Source organism: Grus americana, chromosome 1 (assembly GCF_028858705.1).
Source record: "Grus americana isolate bGruAme1 chromosome 1, bGruAme1.mat, whole genome shotgun sequence".
In the NCBI taxonomy this organism is placed as follows: domain Eukaryota; kingdom Metazoa; phylum Chordata; class Aves; order Gruiformes; family Gruidae; genus Grus; species Grus americana.
In genome coordinates, this window is record NC_072852.1 from 47,286,112 (window position 1) to 47,309,051 (window position 22,940).

General features: G+C 37.1%; 1 protein-coding gene across 2 annotated transcripts in view; it reads left to right on the plus strand.

Annotated features, from left to right (window-relative positions):
- Positions 1-22,940, plus strand: part of LRRIQ1 (leucine rich repeats and IQ motif containing 1) — a 114,372-nt gene that overhangs the window by 30,016 nt on the left and 61,416 nt on the right. For both annotated transcript variants that reach the window (XM_054812748.1, XM_054812750.1), the window contains 3 exons: positions 6,091-6,564; positions 8,685-8,823; positions 11,379-11,498. In XM_054812748.1, the coding sequence (XP_054668723.1) occupies positions 6,091-6,564; positions 8,685-8,823; positions 11,379-11,498 (733 nt within the window). The remainder of the gene's footprint in view (positions 1-6,090; positions 6,565-8,684; positions 8,824-11,378; positions 11,499-22,940) is intronic.

The following is a 22,940-nucleotide window of genomic DNA, read 5'->3' on the forward strand; positions in this document are numbered from 1 at the left end:
TGCCTAAGGGCAGGGCTACCATTCAGAAGGACCTAGGCAAGCTGGGGAGACAGGCCAACAGGAGCCTTGTGAATTCAACAAGGACAAGTGCAAAGTTCTTTACCTTGGAAGGAGTGACCCCTTCCAACAATACAGGCTGGGACTGGCTGGCTGAAAAATGTCTCTGCTGAAAAGGACCTTTGGATCTGGGTAGATAAGAAACTGAATGTGAGCTAGCAGTGTGCCCTGGTACCAAAGAAAGTTAAGAACATCCTGGGCTGTATCTACAGGAACATAGCCACTAGGTTGAGAGAAGTTATTATTTCCCTCTCTTCAGCCCCTATTAGCTTGCATCTAGAATACTGTGCCTTGTATTTTGGGTCACCAGTATGTAAAAGACATTTATAAACTGAAACAAGTTTGGCACATGGCCCCTAAGATGGTCAGGGCATTGAAGCACATGCTCAAGAAGACAGACCCAGGCTGTTTGCAGTGGTGCATGACAGGAGGATGAGCAGCAAGCACCTAAGCTGAAACAAGAGAGGTTCAGACTGGTGCAGTGGGTTGATCCCAGCCAGTAACTAAGCACCCACCAGCTGCTTGCACACTACTCCCCCCACCAGCAGGATGGGAGAGAGAATCAGAAGACCAGAAGCAAGAAAAACCTGTGGATAGAGATAAAGACAGTTTAATAACTGAAGGAAAGAGGGGAAGAAAGGAAGAAAGGAAGAAAGAAAGAGCAAGCAACCAAGTGATACAAAGTAATCACTCACTGCCTCCTACCAGCAGACTGTTGCCCAGCCATTCTCTGAGCAATGGCTACCTTGGAAAACCACCCCCCTGCCCCAAGTTTTGTTGCTGAGCATGATGTTATATGGCATGGAATGTAGTTTTGGTCAATTCAGGTCGGCTGTCTTGGCTGTGTCCCTTCCCAGCCTCCTGCCCACTCCCAGCCTGCTTGCTGAGTGGGTCAGAGAAGGCCTTGACTCTGTCCAAGCACTGTTCGACAAAAAATTAGTGTTTTATCAATACAGGTTTTTTTATCAATACAGTTTCAATCACAAATCTAAAATGGCACTGTATGGGCGGCTGTAATGAGAATTAACTCTATCCCAGCCAGAGCCAGTACAACTGGACATAAGCAAAAGCCTTTTCTCTGTTAGGACAGGGGTGAATTGCAACAGGTTGCCTAGAGAGGTTGTGCAGTCTCCGTTCTTGGAGGTTTTCAAGACCTGACTGGATAAAGCTCTGAGCAACCTGGTCTGATGTCAGAACTAACCCACCTTTGAAGCAGGAGGTTGGACTAGAGATCTCCTGAGGTTCCTCCAGTTGAGAATTTTTCTATGATTCTGTGCAGGATTCATTTGAAAGCTTGCAGATGTTTGAGAAGAACAATAGTGGGAAGAGGAAATTATGTAAATGTCTCTTCTTTCCCGAATGTATAGTTTGGAGGGGGGGGGAAGGGAGAGGGAGGGTTGTGGGTTTTTTAAGGTTACAATCTTTTAACGTGGTAACTTTGACATGGTTGAAGCATCTTGTATCAGATTTAGTCTTAAAATTAATTTCTTGTGTGTTTAAAGCCCTCTTTTATTTTGACTAAAAGTACAATTTATGGATGATTTGAAAACTATTGACAACTGCAGTTCATAAAAGGAACACTAAACAACTTGTTTGTATATAAGCCTTACCAGAATAGCTATTATATGTACATGCTGCAATACTTGATTCAGTATGACTGAATTAATGTGACGTTGCTAAAGAACAGGCCAACAATAGAGCAAACTTCTGTCTGTTTCACATCTTACTAAGTTACGAGCCCCTGTAGGTGCGACCTCAAGTATGTAAGCTGCCAAAAGTAATCACTGCTTGCTTCCTTAATCCATGTTTCATACACCATTGCCGCCCAATTAAATTGTGTGTGCTGTTTCTGCCTGAAACTTCACTGTTCTTGCCATACTTAAGAATGAAACAGATTTTAAAATTAAATTTCTGTATTCTAATAAATGCTTTCTGTCACATAATCTGTAGATGTCTTGTAGTGAGTAATTATATAAAAAAAATAATACGACACCTTTATTGCAGTAATTTGCTTTCAGTCATCAGATATGCAGATGTCTGGCTAGTGGAACTTGAACTTTATAAATACTGTATGTATAATACAGTGAAAACGACAGGAATTTCATGCATGGTATTGCAGGAGAGAATATGTAAACAGTGATCTCTTTCATGTGTTTGTAAGGGGCTTTTGTAACCTGCAGTTGAACATCAGTAATGATGCTTGTAGAAGTTTCCCTGAAGACAAATTAGATTTTACCACACTATTACAAACAAAAGCTTAGTTAAAATGGGAGTGTACTATTTGAATATTCCATGTATCAGAATTATGAAAATCACAGTAGAGCTGCACAGGGGAAAACAACATTAAGCAACTAGCACACAAAGGGGTAGAATATTATTTATGATGTAGCTGCAATGGCCAGGAGAAAACTGCCACAGCTAATTAGAACCTGCTTGTTTGTCTAGTGTCCCTTTTGCCTCAGAGAGGTTTGTTCTGCTGACTTTTCCATATAATTTTTACTGTCTCATTCTGAAAAAAACAATGCTCTTTGAATATCCTGGCAGTCATTGCAGATACAATTGCAGTTGGAAATTCTATACAAAACATGTCAGCTCTGTAAGCAAGCTTCTACTGCCACCTTAAACATCCTCAGTGGCAACATTTTGGCTGATTCAAACTCCACTGAAAAGCCTTATGGATGAATAACTTGTCCTTTCCGCATCAGTGAAGTCAGCCTGTGCATGGGTCCTTACACTTCCTAGGTGGTGTCGGTGGGGGTTTGCTCCTCCTCACCTTTACTCTTTCCTCCCCAGTCACTGCATGTGAAACTGAGCAGTGTTTGGTCTAAATTTACCAAGATGACTATGATGGATACTCTTGGTGGATTGATGTTATGACTGAAGTTGTAGCAGTCATTAATAAATGCCTAACTTGAATTTCCAAATATATTAAAATCACATTCTAATGCTTTTATCTTTCCTCAAAATCCCTAGAAAATCTTAGCACAAGTTGAGGGGTTATCTTTTTGTAAGAAAGCTACGGGTAGGTTAGCATTTGTTTGTGAAAGTAATATCTTGGTCTTTAGGTGCTATCAGGGCCCCCTATTCTAGCATGTTTGTACATTGCTATGAAAGACCCATCCCTTCCTCTTCTGGCTTATTATCCCTTTCTCCCACTGCAAAAGCAGTGCATCCTTTGTGGCTATACTAAAATTTACGTACGGCGTAGATTACTTTCACTTGTTAAGATCAAAATAAAGCTGTGGGTGGCCATTGAACATAAGGGAATGTGCTGGTCAAAGCTGGAAGCCATAAAAACTTTTCTGTAGCAAGACTGCCATATTCGTCCACATTTCATTATATACTAAGCAGCCAGGCAGTATGGATACTGGTGCTTTCATCAGGATAATCCCATTTTTTGTTTTGTCTAGATGCCAATTTATGCTTAAAACCTTGGTTGTATCTTAACCAAGAAGCCATTCCAGAATAGTTAGTGGGACTAGACCCCTTGACCTATAATGCCAAAAAAGGTCTGGAAGGCAAACAACCAATTTATATTAATGGAAAAAGAAATATAGTGCTATCAAAAATCCTAATACTGTCATATTTCTTGCTTTGTCTTCTCTCTTTCCTTGTATGTGTTTTTTTTCCATTAAAGAAGTAAATCAGTCCTGAATATTTTCCATTATAGCAGCTTCCTTTCTGTGGTTTGAATAAGTGGTCTTCAGGACCACGTCTCTGGTATCAAGAATGCAGTCCTTTTGAGACACTGAGAAAGCTACAGTTCATTGGTAGGATAGCTCTACCCCAAGCCTATTGAATAGTTCTTTTTTTCTCCAGAGTTGCCTGAAATCCCTGTTCACCTAAGGAAACCGGTAAGCTGACTGCCACCTAGCACTCAGGCTCCATCTTAATATTTGTTGTCTGTGCTTTGGAGCTTCACCTTTGCAGGAAAACCCCAAATACAGTTACCAACCCACTTCACTGCTTGTAATTCTCTGAGATGTCACTACAGTTTCTTTTGTAGTTTCTTGAAATGTAGGCTGATCTGACTGCCTGAAAGAAAAGCCACTGATACACAGAGGGCAGCCAAAAAATCCTACAAAATCAGAGTATAGTTGTGGATTTCTGGGGAACGTGTAAGCTGGGAGATAGGCTGCATGCCCACAGTGACAAGACTCTATTTTGTAACCACTGTTGCGCAGAACTGTTTCTGCTTGCCACATTCATAGCCGCTGGAAAGGTGAAACAGCTGCTCGAGATGCCCCTGCATCTGTCAAAGGAGAGCACAAGTATCCTACTCTGTTCACAGTTACAGTGTTCCATTTTTCTTTGTTTCTGTTTTTTGAGAATGAACAAGTATACTCAAGATATACTTTTCATATATAATTTTATTTTGTCCAATATATAAAACATTCTGTGTTTTTTCCACAATATTTTAATCTTCGAATAAACAAACAAACAACAACACTAAAACAAACCAGAGGAAATAAAAGGTAGGAATGAATTTTAGGGTATTTTCCTTTTTTTTCTTTTTCTGTCTTCTCACCATAGTATGTTTTGTAGAACTATGGTAATGGTCTTGTACCAAATTTATCTTCTTAAATACTTTAACTAATTTAAAGTATTTAACTAAAGTATTTAAGTAATGTTTTAATCATCTAATGGTTAAGAAATTACAATTCCTACTGTATTAGGAGACAGCTAGAATTTGTTAGATCCTTAAGCAAATATATGCATTGGTTTAAATAGTTTTAGGAATTGTTGTCATACTTGTGGAATTAACAGGAGTAGGAGTAATGTTGCGTAATGGGCAATCAAATGTACAACTAATGCACGGTGAGATGTGTAATTAGGCTGTATGAATTAGGCTGCGTGGGTTTGGCTTCCAATTTAGCCATTCATATTTTGTCTAATAGCACTGAAGTTGTGCTAGCAGAGGAAGAGTTGAAATCCTTTTTACTCTTGTAAGATCTGATTCTGTATGTTCTTAAAAATCTAAAAAGTTCTTGAACTTCTCTAGGGGAAATATATAGGTAAAGAATCTTTTCACAATAAAACCTTATAAAAGCTTCACCTTTCAAGAATGATAAACAGGAAGGAAAATTTTGTTATTCAAACTATAATCTTAGGACCTGGTTTTTCCAGACTCCCTAGAGAATTTATTTTATTTCTATTTTTTCTTGGATGGCTGACCTAGAATTGACTTTATGCTCCTCTGGAAATAGCTCCAGATTCCAGATCTCTGCATCTATCTATGCTATCAAAGGAAAATGTTTTTGTGATTCAGAAAGTACCTGCTACCTAATACAATGGACCAACACTGTCCAAATACAGACAGCCTTCTGAATCATTAGATTATATTTGCTCTTACTCATCCTCATAATTTAGATTGTGTAACACAAAGAACTAATGAGAGCCAGACTTCATAGGTTAATGTTGCTTCAATCTAGCACCTTCGCTTATACTCATAAAAATATCTATACTTAAAAAAGTTTCTGTTTTCATAAATTGTCTCTAGGCATTGTGGTTTTTTGGTTTGAATCTAAGTTTGGGGTTTGTTGCTGTAGTTCTAACCTAAATTTTAAAATTACTGTTATTTATATATTAGCTTTCTTAACTTCCAGATAAAATTGGATTATTAAGGCTATTACAGGATTTATAACAAAATTGCCTCAAATCCTCTAAAATTTTCGGCTTCATATACCTCTAACCACACAGAAAATTAATAGTGAAACGCATGCCCTAGTGCCTATTTTAAACAGTCTGAAACCTTTTACAAAAAAATGTTAGAGTAAAAAAAGCGATATCATATATATGAGTATATTTTAAATGCTGCCACAAAAAGAAAAATGCAATTAAGATTTATAAATACTGAAATTGGTTTTCAATCAGAGTAATTACTATTTGGATATGTATCCATATGAATATGGAAACATGTAAGAGTCCTTGAAAATACAGGGTAGTTTAGAGAATAATAGAGGGAATATATATTTTTAGGAAGCATTCGTACAGTCTGAAACACATGTAAAAGCATTTTTGTCTTTTTTTCAGAATTGCATCTTCTATTGATTCTGCACACGGACAATGCTGGTATTTTAATCAGTTGATGAAACTTAGTATTAAACATCGATATGCACATGAGTATGGTGAACTGAACATTACCGACAGAGATGGACCAGAAGCACTGCAAAATCATTTAAAGCAAACATCTACTGGCTGCCTACAGGAAAATAACCTCTTTATCATGGGTGGGACAGAAAATGAACAGGTCTTGTTGGATCCTTCCACAAGATGGATTACTACTGGCCATGTTCAGGCCACATTCATTAACTCCTCCATACCTGTGCACCAAAAGGAAAATAAAGATCAGAGAGTGAAGCAGAAGAGCACTGAATCTTGTATTAATTACAGTGGGGAGAGCAAAGGCAACAATAACACATCAGCCCAACTCACGTTGCAGCAGTCAGTGATAGTAGCAAGTAATATGGGAAGAGATCTTCAGCATTTTGGGAATGATACAGAAAGGTAAGACAGATGTCAGATTGCTTTCAAATAAATTATATGGATAGGCAGTAGGAGGGAGCATTTCTTGTTTAAAACAGAGGCACAGAACTTGTAGTAAGAAAACTTTTAAGCTTATTAGACAATAAAGAGTTATTTATGGTGATGTGATGCACACTGGACTTCCGTATTAACAACAATCCTTTGTGGTATTCTGTCAGATGATATATTAGAATCTAGATACATATGTATTTAAAATAATTTAAAAATACTTCATAGTAAGAGAATTGGAAAACTTTCTCTTGTCTCCTACCTTTTCCTTCTTTTTTTGCAATGAATTTATGATACCAATTCAATGACACATACAATGTTAGGAATGAAAATGCTGCATGGTTAGCAGGAATCTTGGGGCAATTTAAACTACAAACCAGTGTAAGGCTTTTTTTGCTATACTATTCATTAGACATTCAGGATTCATCTGTGCAGAGTTTACAGTCAGCACCGCTTAGAAGACAAGAGGGGAAAGTTGCTCAAATCTACCATCGTACTCCCTTGACCTTAGGCCAGTCTCCTGCTGTTGTGATGACTGAAGAGCCTGCCCTGCCCTTGGTACTCCTCCAACATGCCTCAACCTGCTTCTTAAAAGTAGAGGCAGGGTGAGGGGCCAGTTCAACTTCTTCTGTGCCCCTAAATATTCTCCCGCATGAAACAGACTGGTTTATTACCTCTTTGGAATGCATTTGCTGCTGGTTTGTATGGTTCTGGATGTACAGACAGGGAAAACAGAAGCTGAAATTTTTGCCCTAAAGGGTCAAAAATTCAGTTACAACTTCGTAAGAATTCAGTTTCAAAAATACATGTCTTGAGAGCACTATGAAGAGCAAGCATGGATGGTGTGCTTCTTCATGCTGTTTAGACTTACAGTAAATGGGCAGTAGTGCTTAATAGGTACTTAAGACACTAATAATTTGTCATAAAATTTATTAGTCGGGAAGACCGTAGTGTTCATCATTGCCTCTCAGGAAGTTAAAAGTAAGAGTACAGTAGTCTATTATGGAAGATGAATGCTTCAGAAAAATCTTTTTGAAATATTTCATTTAGAGTTTTTAGTTAATATTTTAAATGCATTCTTTAAGTCTGATGTTGGACAGTTCTCTTCAACACAGAATACAAACCATTAGAGGGGGTTTTATTTGTTTTTTAACTCAGCTACTGCTTTTTATAGATGCAAAGCTTATAAATAAACCAAATTTTGGCATTGATAACCTTAATAAACACATTTTTAAAAAAATTCTGGCTTAACCTCTGAAGTGTGCTTTTTTGCTGGAAAGTACTCTATTTAAATAGATGCACTGCACAAGGAAAGAAAATATGTAAACATTGGGGGAAATTTAGATGTCTTTTCTTAAACCCACTGTCCAATCGAAATGAGAATTTTGTGGAGAAACGAATTCCAGGATAGTAAAGTCATAATGCAGAGCTGCCATTAAACTTTTTCTCCATCAGTATAAATTAATTGAACATATATTTAGTAAGCTCAATCACTGAACAAATCAAGTAGTCTGTAATCAGTGCTTGTTAAACAATGAGCAAATTAGAAAATGCACACATTTAACCAGTGGTCAGTAGTATTGAAGGGTGAAAGTAGGCAAAAGATGAAATTGCACTTTCTCAGTTTTTCCTGTCTGCTCTATTGGAGATATTTGTCTCATGCAGTTTTCAGCATTTAGCTCTCTTGAGTTTGGTTGTTTTTCGTTTGGGTTTTTTTTTTTTTTTTTTATATGGACAGTGGAGATAAGTGGATCCCTCCAATAGTTTATTCAGTCATTGTTAAACCACTTCTGCTCCAAAGCCTTCCTTTGAGGAGACTCATCCTCTCCAGTGAATATACAGGGAACAGAGCCCAGTGGAGATTAGTCCTCTTAGATAATTGGATTTCCAAAGTTATGTGATGTGAATATCCTCCAGTGTTTCTGAACGTATATGTCACATTTGGATTGTAATTTCTTAACAGTTTAATAGTAGAGCCTTCCATTTGTCTCCATGCATAGTGCTATGTTTTATGGTTATAGTTTGGCAGCTGTGATAATCTAGTTGTACTGGTGAGGCTACGTCATTCATAAAGGTATTTATTTCTCTATGAGGCTACATATGGCAGCATCAGTGATACAGTCCCTTTGGCGGCAGCACCGTGCCAGGAGGAAAGCTGACTGCACCAAAACAGAGAATTGTGAGTTTATAGAAGCTTTGAGACAGAAGCATGAAGCTGCCACACTAATCCAGGTTGGTTTATGGTATTCCCTTTAGTTATTTTGCAAATTTAATAAGAAAAAAATCTTAACTAGTTTTGTGTACTTGTCATCTTCTATTTTTGTTTATGATTTTATTAATAGTTTCATAATTAAACTTTTTTATTTTATTTAATCAGCATAAGCTTGATGTTTCTAAAAGAGAGCCTTCTTTACAAAAAGTTTTACAGAAGCATAAAAATATTTTCCCTCTTTTCACCAAGTATTTCCCTGAATTAGTTGTGCTTGATTTCATTCTAACATTACATTTAAGACTTATTGTGCCCATGTTCTTACTGGGGTATGTCTACGCTATTAAACTGACAGATGCTGTGTAACTGGTACATCATGTTTGATATCTATACAACTAACTACTCTTCCCATCTCTTCTATCCTACCTATGCATCCCTTTCCTTCTCTCCCCATCTCCCAAAACCAGGATTGCCTCATCCGTACTGCCATTGGAACGGACCATGGCCTAGGCTGTCCTATGGTAGATAATTGAGCTAACAGTTAAACAGAATCGATTACTATGTGCAAGAATTTAAGTCCGTGCCTTGGCTCTGTTTAGCTTGCTAACCAGATATAGTACTTACCTGCCAAGTTGCCAGAATTCATGAGGGTTTTTACATTTTTAAGTAAATGGACTGAGTATTGATTTCAGATTTCAAGTTAACTTAAAAACATTTGATATTGTAAATCTTTATTAAAAATGTCAGCAGTGCCAAAGCGATGTAGGAGCCTAAGTTCCGTTTTCAGACTGAAAAATCTAAGTAATTCACTAGTATCTATTCAATAAATGAGCAGTAGCAAAATGTTTAGTAAATGTGCATACTAAGAAACAGGACAAGTACGGAAGCATATTACAGCTGTCAGTTGTCTGGAAAGTTGAGCTAAAATTTGCTTCTGGAGTTTAGTGTGTAGCTAGTATATTAACAGTCGATCTCCATAATCTTATTTAATCCATTTTTGAACTTATATATTTGACCTCTACTATATATTAAAGTGATGAGTTTCACAAATTTATATAGTGATTAAAATGTGCTTCCTTTCATTTGTTTCAGACCTGATAATTTCCCAAATTAGTATGAAAATAAAATATAGTATGAAATAATTTATCTTCTGTGCATTTTATGGATTTTTAGATCTCTCTTATATCCATCCTTATATTTACTCTTTTGTAAATAAAAGTTTAGTCCATTTTTTCATATTACTCTGTACTTTTTATCTTTTTGTCCCTCTCTGAACCTTTACCTCTATTCTATCATAACCTTTTTTAAAGAAGTTACTCAATGCCATGGGTACATATATTACGAATTTTCATCTTGTTTTCAGTAAGATAGTTTTCATCTTGTTTCTTAAAAACTACTAACATCATAATTTTTCATTTTGATAATTACTGAGCACTGACCTGGTGCTTTCATAGATCTGTGTTAACAGCTGCCTTACAGTTTATCCTTCTGCATGTACCATTAGGATTGCTTTTCTCCTTTGCATTTGTAAAAACTAATTGTATTTGCTGAAGGAAATCCATTTGTCATTTGATCACTCAATAATATCAGGTATTTTATCTGAATGGTTATGAAGATCTGTAGGAAAATTATAAGAAAGCAGTTTGTAGAATTTTTATAATAATCAAGAATTGTGTGTGTAAAACCGGTGACATTTTCAATAATTTATGCAGTTAGACAATAATTTCCTAAAAATTAATAAGATAAATGTTAAGCCAGAATATGAGATTTACCTTTCCTATTTTAGTGCCTTCATTGCAAAGCCATTAATTGTGGACAACACTACATCTTTCAGGACAGTGAAAATTTTTTGGATGGTGTTTTAAATGCTTAGAGCATCTTGAATTCTAATCATGTCAAATGCTGACTTTGGAGAAAATTGCTGTCCTGAATTTAGTTTTCTTAATTCCATCTATGTAATTGTGATCTCTGAAGTGTTTTCCTGGATCTGATTCTATATCTTGGCATGTATTCCTCACACCCTTCCTCTTTTTCTAGCACTTAATTTCTAATCTGCTTCTTTTTTCTTAGATATGATTGTGCCTACTGGTAATATTTTTTTAAAAATAAAGATCTTAGACAGTTAAGAAAGAGTAACTGACCTAGGTCAATTGCATGAGATGTCTCCAGAATTGCTACTTGTAAACTATAAGACATTTAGTACAAGTGTATTTTTATTCTGAGTAATTTGAAAGTTGACACTCAGCTTTTTCTTATGTAGCCTTTCCTTTCAGTTTATAATAGTCCCTGAAGGAATTGTCAAATAATTAATTAGTTGACCCAGGTTTGTAGTTGAGGGAGTTTCAGGATTCCTTTCTGCTTACTTGTGGAGAGCCTCTTGAGTACTCTAAGCTTTAGACATATGCTGGCATTTAATTTGTCTTGTAGTTTTAAATGTCACATAAAGTTCAAAAAACAGATCATTCAGCTATTAAACCAAGGCCCAAGATGTTTTATCTTCCTAATGGGATAACATAGAGAATCTGGATTTGGGTTTGATCTATGGCTTTGTATAACATGCTTTAAATTTTTTGTTTAGGCATTTTGGAAGGGTTTTCTTTTGCGAAAGAAACTGGCCAGTGCTCTTGCAGCCGTTAAAAGTGATGAAGTGGAGGATGACTATGAAGAAATAAATGTGGATGATTTCACATTTTCTGAAGTAAGCACAGTCATTAGCATAAAAGCTTCATGTAAAAATAAATGTTATTCTTATTAAGCAATCGTGTAGGTGCTGGAAATAAAAGAAATTGAAAGGATTACAGGGCTAGAATTAGCAAGTTGGATGTCCAGAAATAAAGAGGCATTTAATATATATATAGCTCATTTAAATGTATTTGTCGTGAATTAATTGCTTCCTGCTCTTTGAGATGTTCTGGTAGTTACTGTGCTATTAATGTCACACCCACCGTAGAAAGCCATATATTTCTACAGTTAAAGGACAATCAAATGAGAATAAGGAAACAGCTACTTTTGTTCTAAATTGTTGAGCCTTTTAATATTTTAGTAACAGATTGTAATGTCAACAATATTTGAGTGTATGTTTTGTTCATTTTCATGATAGAATGAGAACAATAATATAGCTGAAATTATAGAAAATATAGATTCGGTGTTGCGGTATTCCAGTAAAAAGAACACACTCCCAAAACCAGCGGTGAAGCAGGCTTATTAGCTCTTCTTTTGTCTTATAGGTAAAGTGCTAAAAAGATCACAAGTCTGAATACAGTAGTAAATTATGAAGAGAAGTATAGTTAAATCAGAAACAAACCACACTTAGGTCGTCTGTGATATACAAAATCCAGAAGTTATTACTAGTAATTTTTACAAGTTATGTAGTTAATAATGTCTTTTCAGTTTCAAAGGATTGAAATTGGCTCTTAAGTTTCCATTCTAAAAAATAAAAGCAGGCTCCAAAGGAATTTGAGGAATAACATTGCATTCAAACCTGAATTTATTGATAATTAAGTAAAAAATAAAAATGTCTACAGGATCAATATTGTTATTCAGTAAGCAAGGAAAAGAGTCTTTAATTTTATCTTTTATAGCCTCAAGAGACACAGTCTACATGGGAAGTTCTAGACTCAGTATGCATAGTAATGCAGCTGTTGATGGTGTACCTATATATTCGTCTGGAGCACTGCTTTCTCTAATTGTTCGCATTCGTTGGCTTTTTTTTTTTTAATGGTTTCAGGTAAAGCAAAGAAAACTGCTGATAACAATGTGGCCATTTGAGACCTAAGAGGATATGACTGAAGTTTTTTTCCATTAACCCTTGTCTCTGAATATGCTTATTCAGCTGCTACATCTTTGCAAGAGTCATTTGTCAATATTCCACTGTAATTTTGCAAAGGAGATTGATGTGATAGCCCTGCTACTGGCAGGATTAGATCCTATTTATGATGACATGTTTGTATGGCTCATACAGAGTTATGAAACCAAATATGTTGTTGGTTGGAGTAGTACTGTTTGCAGGTGATCGGTCTTTGATCATCTGAGTATCAGCCTTCTTTTGCCACCCCCATCCCCTTATAACATAGTTGGGCTTTGTATGAAATTATTACCAATGACTTGACAACTTGGAGTAATTTTAGTTTTTTCTTCTGCCTTTCAGCAGCTGTTTTAAGATACATTTTCAGAATTACTGTCTTATTGTAAGAGCATGCAAAATGTTTGAGGCAGGAGTCCCAGGAATCATTTGGTAGACAGGAAATGTGTGTGTGTAAACATAGAGATCTGGCTTAAATTTTAGGATTTTTTTCATTTTAATTTGAAATATATATACAAAAAAGAACAGTCTCATTAGTTGATGTTCTCTGATCCCTGGCTTCTTTCTAAAATAATAAAAAGCAGAAAGTTGAAGGATTTATTTTTTCACACAGGAAGGAAGTATCTGTTCATATAGTAAAGAAGGAAAATATCCTGTTTTGAATTATTCAGCCAGAAGGCCAGAGTCTTATATACTGTAATTCAATTGAGCCATTCTTGTTTCACTCTGTTCGGCCCAAATAATCCTGTGATTTTTTTTTTTTTTTTAAATCGCTAAACTGAAAACTACACGGGCAGTTTTGTTCCATCTGTTTGTCAGCAAGGCAATCGCATTTGGGCAGGTGCTCCTGAAGGCAGGGAGAAAAGGAAGGAGTAGAGAAGGCAGGAAAAAGCACCAGCTCATTTCAGAGAAGCTTGCACTGTATCACCCTCTGGTGTTGCCACACATTTCTTCCTCTTTTTTTCAAATTGTTATTGAGTTTATTAGGAAAGAAATAAAACATGGATTTAGGGAACAATTCTCAGAGAAAGTGTTTAGGTCCATATCATGACAGGAGAACCATGAGCTGACGTTTTAATTTGCACAGCAGGCTCAAAGGCTGAACTAGGGACTGATGTCAAGTTACTCACGCCCTTAGCTTCTCGTGATGAAAAATATAAGAACATTTGTTTTCCACAAAGCAGCGTATGTGATAAATTTACAATCTGTACACCCATGAAGGATATACTTTGTTCAGTGAGCATGTCAATGTTCAAATTGATGGCTGTAACTAGGATTATACCCTGCAATATTTGTCATATCTTTTCCTTTTTCTCTTTTTTTTCCTTTTTTCTTTTTTTTCTTTTTTTCACGCATATACCTTGTCTGTGCTGAAGAGTTTGATTGTGAGAAATGTGTGGCGTAACTATAATGGGCCTACACTCTGCTCTGCCTAGCCCAGACTAGTCATCCTCAGTACTAAATTGCTTGGTTCCATGTGTCTTCGGCTGTTTCATTCTCTGCAGTTGAGTGATACCAAATCACATGGACTTTCTAGTTCTGCAGAAACAAGCAGCAGAAGCTTGGAACAGTCTATACTTCCCATTCCCTCCTTTCTGGCCTCAGTGTTTTATAGCAAAGTGCTGAAGCAGAGCCAAATAATGACACATGATATCAGTGGCTATCTGCTGGGCCTCAAACAAGTGTGTAGGGAGGAGTACATATTGCTGAGCTAAGAGATCCCATATGCTAGGGTGTGAAGGAAGAGAAAAATATCTGGACACCATTTTGTACTGCAGATTTCTCTCTTGGATAGGGTGAGAGAAATCAGAGAGAAGGGCAGAAAAACTTTTCCTTATTGCAAGCCAATACAAACATGCTAAATCTTGTCCAAAAGTTTTTGGAGTAGTCCACTATTTTGTGGTGCAGTCATTGTTTGGGGTTTTTTTATACCAGTATTATGTAGATTTCATAATGATTTTATTCAGTGTTATCTAGCATTCTACAAAAACACTAGTGTGCAAGTACCTGTTTAAATCATTTGCAAATATCACAATGCGGTAAGTCATTAGGTACCCGTCTCCATTAAATTACTATTTAATATTTTAATTATAAACTTGGTGTACCCAGTGCTCTGTGGAGGGTGAGGCGGCGAAACAGCATGGGGAAAATTCTAGTCTCTGCCAAAGATCTTTTGTTTACTTCATTTATGCACATTGAGCAGTGATATATTTTTAGTACAAGTTTGGCACCATATCATGTGAAAAATGGATTACCTGTGATTGAGCTGGAGGAACGGCTTTTATCTTGCTCACAACAGCATGAATAGTAATCATTTCACCTGAACAATTACCGATACCTTCTTGTACTCATATCAGCTCCCATACGTTGCCAAAGACATTCAGAGGCAATTGATGGCAGTAGTGTTTTGTGTCTGTTGTATTGTGCAATGTCAAACAGGCTGTCCCAGAAGAGATGAAAGATCTGGCCGACAGATGTCTCAGAAAGTATGAGCCTGGTATTTAGTGATATTTTCATGTCTTTCATGTGGACTTTGGAGAATTCCAGCCTATATGCTCCAGAAGGCTGATCTTAAGGCAACCTTTCATCAGCAGTCCATCCTTATAGCAAATGATCTACAAGGCAGAGCTCACTTTACGTCTGGTGGACAAAATCTGACAACACATTTGCTTGACACAGCTCTTACTTTCTGTACCATGTAACCATCAGCATTGTTGTTTGGTTGATGAGAATATGATGTGAGCCAAATGCAAAATGGCTGAACTTGCCAGTGTGTCAGAAAGCTGAACCAAGTGAATATAGTCAGTTTTAAGACAATTCTTTAGTCAGAACAGTGGCTATTGAATAAATTCTTTTTCCCTACACTGAGTCAGCATATGGACATATGTCGTGTTCTCATCAAGATAAGTACCAATATTGATGGGTACATGGCACAGAAAGTAAGTACTGTATTGTTCAAAACTTCATTTTTTGAATTTAGTTTAAATCAGATCTATCTAGTCATGCTTTTTCAAAAAGAAAGTAACTTTAAGTTGTAACCAGGCTAAAAAGAAATCCATCAGTACTTCCTTCATCAAAGGGAATAAATCTGTTGCCCTGAGACAGGGGGGTGTTCTGCTTCGGAGCTTGATTATGTAGAATTTTAAAATCCCAGTCTTTGACAGCTTTTGAAATTATTGATCAGGGGTTTCCTTCACATTGTTTAACATATCCACGCTCAGACACATAGCCGTTCCTACTTTTTTCTTGCCTTCCATGCCAGCTAGGTAGCAGTTTTCTTTTTCTTCTTTTTCTTCTTTGTTGTTTGAGGGGAGTGTAGAATAAAAAGTACCTTATATGTGCTAACTCCTGAAAAGTAAATAGCAATTAGAACAATGGCTTCTTTACATCTCCCATCTTTAGTATTCTTATCACATGTCCAAACTAGACACATACAATGTGTTTTGTTTTCTTTTCAGATAATTCTTCATGATGTGGTTTGTCTCAGGCTGTGAGCTTGTGGTTGTGGGCTTGTGACAGTGATTGCTGTTTTCTGGCTAGTGCCAGGAAATAAGTGTAGCCTATGGATTAGAAGGTCCCCATAACATTTCTTATATCTTGACACTCTCATGCATGTCTAGCTCTTGTAATTGCTTATAAATGTCAGATCAGAATCCAGCCTTTCTGTACTGCATAACACAAAAAAAAAAAAAAAGCAATCCTATTTTCATCAAAGTTCTTATAAAGTTACAATGTTGTATAAAAGCAAAAAACTGTACGATGAAAATTTCATTAGAACCCTCCTCTTCTTTTAAAAAAGAGAGGAAAAACTCTCTCCTAAGCAACATATCAGAAGATCAATCTTTTCAATGTGTGTGTATCAACAATGTCTTGATAAGATCCTGCTTCTTCAGCTGCTATGTTAATGAATCACATGCCATTCTCAGTCTGTGGCATCATCAGATACATAAAGCCTCTTTTCTAACTCTTTCAGCAATGACGCTTATCTAAAATGCTGAAATCTTGTTTTCTAGTTATCTGATATGCTGGCCTTGGAAGTAGGTTGTTGCAGTCAGTATCTGATAAAATAAACACAAACACAGCTATTAGGAGTTGTGGCTGTAGCTAACACTCCAACTTCACAGCTCATGCAGAACGTGCTCTGATTGCTTTCTGGCCTTCCACCGTGAGATCTCAGTTCTTAATGCCACCTGAAATGCTTTTAATTTTTAAACCACAGCTATCTTCATGGCTTGTCTCTATGTAATTCTTGATTAAATAGCCAGATTCAAAAAATTACTTTCCAAAGGAAATCCCACTAATGGTGCATGACACTAAAGATATAATTTGGAACCCGTATTTAGCCAAATGGTATAGTATTTTTCTAAATTATATTTAGCTTGTATGACATATCAAAGTATAGTGATGTCATTAATTATACTTCCTAGTCTTATTTCTCTAAAGACAAAGTCAAGCATCAGAATTCAATAAACAGGCCAAGCAATGGAAAATGTATAAAAGTGAAAAAAGTCTTAGTTCTGTGGCATTTTAGACTCATTATTGTAGCCTCAAAGGAAAATTGTTTTAAGCCAAACACATCATTGTAAATGGAAATAATAACAGAGCCATCAGTTCTTCTCAGTGAGTATATTTGTATCCAGAGTCTCTTGAAAGCTGAGCTAGGGGTCCCAAATCATTGAATATAACTTCCCCAAGTTCTTTAATTTTTGTGTAATGTTAAAACTTACATTTTAGTGTAGATATAGATTGTGTTTAAAGGATCTAGTTAAATATCTGATATTTAGCATGTCCACATACATTGATTTATGTTGAAAAAGATTTTTTAGTAATGCCTATTTACCAATTTTAGGAACTCCTGACTGACTTGTCTGTGCTCTGTGAGAAGAGGCCATTGATGCAGCTAATATTGTAATTGAGTTAAATAGCAGTACTTTTGGAGGAACCAAAGAGGAAAGTGAGATGTCAGCTTCCTTTTTCCTCCACACTTAAATTCATACATATCTCATTGCCTGAAGCGTGAAGTCCTTTTAGTTTAGAACATAGCAGATGTTATCCAACCACAGCACAGCTTAACTCACCTGAACATATACAAGTCCGAGGGAACAGATGGGATGCATCCAAGAGGGTCGAACAAGCTGCCTGATGTCATTTTGAGGTCACTCTCTGTCATCTTTGAAAGGTCTTGACAACAGGGGGAGGTTACTGGTGGCTGGAAAAGGGCTGACATCACACCCATCTTCAAGAAAGGTGAGAAGAAAGATCCAGGGAACTAGAGGCCAATCAATATTATCTCAGTTCCTGGGAAGGTTGCAGAGCAAATCCTCTCAGAAGCCATTTGTAAACCCATGAAAGAAGGTGATTGGGAACAGCCAGCCTGAGTTTACCGAGGGCTGATGAACTTCATTGTTTTCTATCACAAGGTGACTGGCACTATGAATAAGGGGAGGGCAGTACATATTGCACACCTTTATTTTAGCAAGGCTGTTGACAGTCTCCCACAGTCTTATTCTCAAAATTTTTTGAGGTATGGGCTAGACAATTAGACCATAAAGTGAGTGGCAAATTGATTGGACTGTTAGGCTCAAATAGTTGTGTTCTGTGGTGCAAAATCCAACTTGGAGACAGTAATTAATAGAGCCCATCGTGCATGGTTGGGGGACCAAAATAGGTAATATTTTAATTAACAACCTGTATGATGGAACAGAGTGCAATCTCAGCAGGTGTGCAGATGATACCAAGTTGGGGGCAGTGGTTGGTATGCTGGAGGACCAGGGTGTTCTTTAAAGCAGCCTGAACAGGTTAAATAAACAGGCTGACTAGACCCTCATGGTGTTCAACAAGAGCGAGTACAAAGTCCATGTCACCCCATGCAACACTGTTGGCTAGGGGCTGGCTGACTGGGAAGCAGTACCACGGAAAAGGATCTAGGGTCCTAATGGACTTTCTTTGCTGTGCAGTTCTTGAGTTTCTAATAGCGGAAACAGAGAAGGGAAAAAAAACAACCATACCCTCCAACACAATCTTAATTTAGCTAAAAACTGTTTAACTTTATGTCTAGTTTGTCTTTGAATGGAGTGGGCTAAGGAATCCTAAATGCTAAATACTGTTAAAACCATCTCCTGATACTCAGTCTAATAATTTTGTTTATGTGGAAAATACTTAAAAGAATATTTTGATATGGAAATAGCAGTAGCTATTGATCATTTCACAAATCTGAGTTTACAACAGAAAAACATCCCAAAAATCAGCTCCTGAAGCTCTTGAATTTCCCAGAGAGTAGCAGTGCAGGTCCCAAAAGATTTAAGGTGTTGAGACTACGTTTATGCATCAACAAATTTCAACTTGCAGATTCATTTCTGCGTCATTTACTTCAAATAGAAGAGCTAGTGCTAGGGACGTATAAGGACAGTGTAAGTGAAACTCGGAGGTGATTAAGACATATCTTCTTTAGAATTAAGCATTTTTAGTGTAATTAGAGATTTGTTATCATCAGTTTCAAAAAATATATGCTTAAAACTTAGTCCTTCTTTTCTCTTTATCTTCCAAATACTTTTTTGTTCTTATTTCTGAAATAGGGACTTTTAAACAAAAAGGAAAAGTTGTCTTCAGATTGAATCAAATTTCTCATGTAACATGAACTTTGAAACATATTAAAGGTTAGATGACTATGAACTTGTGACTAGTCTATTTTTTATTACCCTGTGCTGACTTCCCTTCCTTTGACAAAACTGCAAGCTGAAGTACAGCTTTGTTTTCTGTTGTGTTTTTAGTATTTATTGCCCAAACTTGATAGAACATTTTGGGTTATCTTCCTTTGAAATTGTATGTTTTTTGAATGTACAGTATTTAAGGGGTGAGGATGAGGGGTCCCTTGGCTGTTTTGTTTGTTGGGTTTTATAATTAATTGTCCCTTGAAAGCTGTGTGTGTTTGTTTTCACAGGGGTAGAACAACTTGAAAAAAGGTTTATAGGTACATACCAGCTAAAGTTTGTGTTGTGTGGCAGAGTTGAGAGGGGAAGACCTGAAGATTCTTGTCATTTTAATGGGGAAAGACTGCATCTGGGGTCTTAGAGCCATTTTGAGGGGTGGCCTGAAGGTGTCAGGAGCCTGATGTTTATTGAAGTGGGTGGGGGTATACATCTCAAAAGATTTTTTTGAAGCATACATTGCTGCTGCTTACTTGAAGCATGTCTAACCTCTGAAGCTGAAGTTACCATTTACCCATCTGTATTTTTTTATTCCTGTATTCGCAGAAATATGTGGGACCTAGAGCTTCCTTTGAACACTGTCAGGCTTAAGACAAAAATGCGTTTCTAGAAAAGTTTGGGTCACATAGGTCATGAACAATTGACATGAACTACAATAAGATTCAGACTTTTGGAGAGTTAATTATGTATGTATACATTCAACCTTTTTTGGTGAATGAAAACTTTTAGGGTCCCTGAGATTTTCATCATTCGTTTACTTTTGTATATTACAAAATAAATTGTTTCCATAATTTTACTCATATGTATTTAGAGAAATCATGTAGGTACATATACTAAATAAATTTATATATATATGTATTAGAATTTGAGAGAACAGTTAGTTTTCTGAGCTTATTAAACACCTCAGAAAAATGATATTTGGAGAAGACATTCCCCAATAAAATTTTCCTGAATGTGTTTCTTAACAGAATGTTGTGATTTTTCCAGTAATTGTGAATATATCCTTCTTATAAATGGACAACTACACAACTATGCTTGTCTTCTAATTTTCCTACAAGAATGTACTCTAATAATTAACCAGCTTTTGTAAGTCTATAAAATCTCTTTGGATCAATTAATCATTGCAATATTTCTCTGGAATCCCTATGATAGTCACTACATTTTTGGCTTGAAACATTGTTTGCTTTTAGCAGTTGTAAGAATGCAGTCGTGCCCAGCTTTCTTTCCTAATTCTCTTGTCTTATGTAAAGACAGGGTTGAAAAAGAAGCATTGCCAAAGGTTAAAATAACCTTTATTAGGGTGCTAACCTATGTATCTTCACCACATAAAATATGTGAAAAAGCATGAAAGACAAACCCAGAGAAAAAGACTATTTTTCTGACTGCTTGCAGTTTACAGATCTGTTTTCCATAAAATGTATAGTCACTAAACTGTCTAATTAAAAAGTCTGTATACAGTTTTTATAAAATTGTTCAAATCAACATATTTACGTATAGTTTTAAAATGGCAGAACTTAGACTGATTTTTTTTTTGTGGTATTGGAAATGGAATAATAATGCAATTAATAGTTGGTTAATTTAAGGATGTTCATATTTGGTACTATCTTAGCTTTGGAAGTTTTTTAGAAAGTTTGGATCTGAATTGATATTCAACTTCCTAACATTGAACTAAACTTTATGCATGAACTTGAGTTTCTCAGAAAAGCTAGCCCACAGAGTAATCTGATTCCTAAAAAGACTGGATGAAAGAAAAGGCTAAATACACAAAAATATTCAGATCTTTAATTTCAAAGGAAGTTTTCAATCACAGTCTATCAACAATATATAACTGAGCATAGGAAAGTGATCTGGTCTTTCTGTATCAGCTATAAGAGCTCTAAAAATCTGTGATTTTTTGAGAAGTTTATCAAAACTTACTTATGCTTTTGGAGAAGAAATTTCTAGCAAAGAATACTTTGGCCTTGGCAGAAATGAAGTTTAGTTTAAAAAGAAATGAAGGATGTTGTCCTGGAGTAGCATGATATTTGAAAGAAATATCCCACAGAGTGAAATATGTTTGCCAGGAACCAAGAGAGAAAGTTACAGCTTTCTGCCAGATGAAAGACAGTACAGTATGGCTGGCTGTGGTATGCCCATTTCTGTTGTGAGCATCCACAGGGTTAACCTTCAGCTTGTGATCCTTCTGCCTGACCACTCCCCCTCCCAGTCTGAGCAATTATTTAACCTACAGGATGTATTAACACTAGGAAAAGTAGTTCTTCATGTGGCATGTATTAATCAGAAAGAAATTTTGTCAGCTTATTTGAAATAATCAAATAGCTGGTGGAAGTGCTCACCAAGCCACTTTCCATCGTTTATCAGCAGTCCTGGCTAACCAGGGAGGTCCCAGTTGACTGGAGGTTAGCTAATATGACACCCATCCACACGAAGGACCAGAAGGAGGATATGGGGAACTACAGGCCTGTCAGTCTGACCTCAGTGCCAGGGAAAGTTATGGAGCAGATCATCTTGAGTGCCATCACACGGCATGTACAGGATAACCTTGTGATCAGGCCCAGTCAGCATAGGTTTATGAAAGGCAGGTCCTGCTTGACTAACCTGATCTCCTTCTATGACAAGGTGACCCGCTTAGTGGATGAGGGAAATGCTGTGGATGTTGTTTACCTGAACTTTTGTAAAGCCTTTGACACCATTTCCCACAGTATTCTCCTGGAGAAACTGGCTGCTCACAGCTTGGATGGGCAGACGTTTCACTGGGTAAAAAAATGGCTAGATGGCCGGGCCCAAAGAGTTGTGAATGGAGTTAAATCCAGTTGGTGGTTGGTCACAAGTGGTGTTCCCCAGGGCTCAGTGCTGGGGTCAGTTCTCTTTAATATCTTTGTCAATGATCTGAATAAGAGGATTGAATGCACCCGCAGCAAGTTTGCAGACAACACCAAGTTGGGTGGGAGTGCTGATCTGCTTGAGGGCAGGAAGGCTCTGCAGAGGGCTCTGGACAGGCTGGATCGATGGGCCAAGGCCACTTGTATGAGATTCAACAAGGCTCAGTGCCAGGTCCTGCACTTGGGTCACAACAACCCCATGCAAAGGTACAGGCTTGGGGAAGAATGGCTGGAAAGCTGCCTGGCGGAAAAGGGCCTGGGGGCATTGGTTGACAGCTGGCTAAATATGAGCCAGCAGTGTGCCCAGGTGGCCAAGAAGGCCAACAGCATCCTGGCTTGTATCAGAAACAGTGTGGCCAGCAGGTGTAGGGAAGTGATCATCCCCCTGTACTTGGCACTGGTGAGGCTGCACCTCAAGCACTGTGTTCGGTTTTGGGCCCCTCACTACAAGAAGGACATCGAGGTACTGGAGTGTGTCCAAAGAAGGGCAACAAAGCTGGTGAAGGGTCTAGAGAACAGGCCTTATGAGGAGCAGCTGAGGGAACTGGGGTTGTTTAGCCTGGAGAAAAGGAGGCTGAGGGGAGACCATATTGCTCTGTACAACTACCTGAAAGGACGTTGTACCAAGGTGGGTGTCAGTCTCTTCTCCCAAGTAACAAGTGATAGGACAAGAGGAAATGGCCTCAAGTTGCATCAAGGGAGGTGTAGATTGGATATTAGGAAAAAATTCTTCATGGAAAGGGTTGTTG